The sequence below is a fragment of the Penaeus monodon genome, chromosome 28 (genome assembly GCF_015228065.2).
Source record: "Penaeus monodon isolate SGIC_2016 chromosome 28, NSTDA_Pmon_1, whole genome shotgun sequence".
In the NCBI taxonomy this organism is placed as follows: domain Eukaryota; kingdom Metazoa; phylum Arthropoda; class Malacostraca; order Decapoda; family Penaeidae; genus Penaeus; species Penaeus monodon.
The window spans coordinates 28,742,154-28,744,511 of NC_051413.1; the positions used below are offsets into that span (position 1 = coordinate 28,742,154).

Genomic DNA, 2,358 nt, shown 5'->3' on the forward strand with positions numbered 1-2,358 from the left:
ATAAAAATAAATAAATAAAAAACTTGACAGGTTCAGCCAAAACCAGTGAGGATAATTCGCTGTACCTGTAAAAGAGTCGCAGAACCGGGAATGTTGCATGTTTTAGCCTCCAAATGAGCTGCAGTATCACCTTCCGCCCCCGTGTTGCAGCGCCGCAGTAGTTCCGCCAGGGCACGGGAGCGCTCCAGAAGTAACAGTCCTGAAAGGGAATAGCGTGTAGGGAAGTTAGGAATACATATATATAACACCTTCCGTGAAAAGATCCGAAACCACGCACTCTAGATAACACTTAAAGCGTGTTATTTTCAAGTGATTGGGCTTGTATGCTCGTCTGAGTGGATGTACACGTATACAACTGCGTTACTGTGTTATATTTTTACTTAGGAATTCATGCTGAATTTATATTCAGTTCTTTCCTGACTTCGATGCCAAAGTCATTCCATAGAGGTTGTCTCCTGTAACAAAATTTAAGTTAAAAACGACAAAATATAACCATACCGAAAAAAATAATACAAAAAGGTAGATTTGAACATACCGGGCATATTAACACAGATTAAAAAAATAACATTTGTAACCAAGCAAACAGTATACAGGACATGCAGTGAAAAGTCAGTCACTTACTTGAATATGAAAACCAAAGAGATCTTGATTTTTATTTCTTTTTTTCCTACATACCTCTGATTTTCGTAAGTCCGGGTTGTAACCGGTCAGCAAGGCGGAGCAGATCAGAGGTCAAATCCAACACCCTCTCCAGGTCAACCTGGGTTATATCTGCGAGAAGGCGAAAAAGAAATTGTGGGTTGTCGGCATCAGTGTTTGAATGTGAAGGAAAATAATTACATTTGGTCTTTTCCTGCTTGGATAACTGTCCTAAGATCAACACATGGTTCTCTGTCTCCATTCGTCTACTCCTGACAATATGTTCATGCCGGTGTGACAATACTTGTGAATAGAAGTGAACTGCTTTTACCCAAGAGCGACGTCGCCATAATGGCACGAACAAGAACGTGCTTGACCTCGACCACGACATAGTGCGTGTCGCCCAGGATGCGCGTGAGGTGGGCGAGGGTGGCCGCGACGGATCGGGCGTCCTCTGGCTGCAGGCGACCCAGGGCGGCTCCCCCAGCACGCACCAAAGTATCTATGGCGATTGCAGATACGCTAGCGCCGCACGCCCGGCACTGCCAAGGGGCGCCGGCAACCGACGGAGGCAGCATAAGGCCCTGGGGGCATTCGCGGCACTTGACGGAGCTGATATGGGAACCCAACTCCGTGGGGTCGCCGCAGCGCTCACACCCGCACGTGAAGAGCTTGGCGGTGGCCAGGTGGGCGGCGCGGGCGCGGGTGCCCCACAGGACGTTGGTGTAAGCGTACGTAACCGGCGCGCCCTCGGGGATGTCCACCACGGCACGCACGCTCATGATGCCGTCCCTGTACCAGTGTTGGGTGTTGGCCGTGCACGAGTGGTTCATGAGGGACGCCGCCACGAAGAGCGCGCGGCCGACCTTGCCCTCGCCCTCGCTCACCTGGTAGCTGTTGGTGTCGCACACGCCGCACACGCGCCGGATCTCCTCCGCCGCGAACGCCAGGCGCAGTCTCTCCCGCAGCACGGCAACGATGTGCGTCTCGACAAACCGACCGATCGGAAGGTCGCGGCGCTCCTCCACGTGGCTCTGCAGCGCGTCCACGATGCTCTTTACCGCCGGCGTCCGTTCCATCAGCAGAAGGACCCTGAGGGGCGCCAGAAGGGCGTTCAGCTGCCTGATGCGGCTGGTGTTTTGAGGTTCGTGTTTGAGGCCGAGAAGCGCAAGCAGTCCGCACTCCCTCTCGTTGTGTCCTTTTCCGCCGCACTGCGGGCGACAGAGCGGGGCGCCGCAGTGCTCACAGCCTTCCCACGTGTCCCCCGGCAGCGCCTTCAGACACGCCAAGCAGGTGGCCCCCGCCCCTGCCTTGGGCCCCACCACCAGGGGCGCCTCGCGGAACACTACCTCACCCGCGGCGATGTCCCGCGCGGCCACGAGATACCTTCCGAAAGCCGGCGTCCAGTGGATCTCCACGGCCGCCTCCTCGTCCTCTCGGGCCGCAGCGAAGGCGGGCTGCTCCTGCGGCTGGAGGGAACGCAGGATCTCCGAGTGTTTGGTGGGGCAATAGTTCAGCTGAAGCCGCTCGCTGAAGTTGGAGGCTTCGACCTTTTCCTGCAGCGGAGGAGGCGCAGGGCTGACGGCGGCGAGGGAGCCCAAGCAGCGCTCCAGCACCGTCACGCGACGCTGCTCTCCGCTGTCCATCTCGGCGGTCGGTGGCTGGCCCTGCAGTGGCGAGAAGAACGCCCTTCAGTTGTCTCTTTCCTTTTCTTTGTAG

The 2,358-nt window shown here is 55.9% G+C and overlaps 1 protein-coding gene across 1 annotated transcript in view; it reads right to left on the reverse strand.

Annotated features, from left to right (window-relative positions):
* LOC119591472 overlaps positions 1-2,358 on the reverse strand; it is a gene marked incomplete at its 5' end in the record, with an annotated part of 12,870 nt that overhangs the window by 6,028 nt on the left and 4,484 nt on the right. Inside the window, 3 exon segments of the mRNA XM_037940212.1 lie at positions 66-199; positions 676-771; positions 971-2,306. Of these exon segments, the coding sequence (XP_037796140.1) occupies positions 66-199; positions 676-771; positions 971-2,285 (1,545 nt within the window).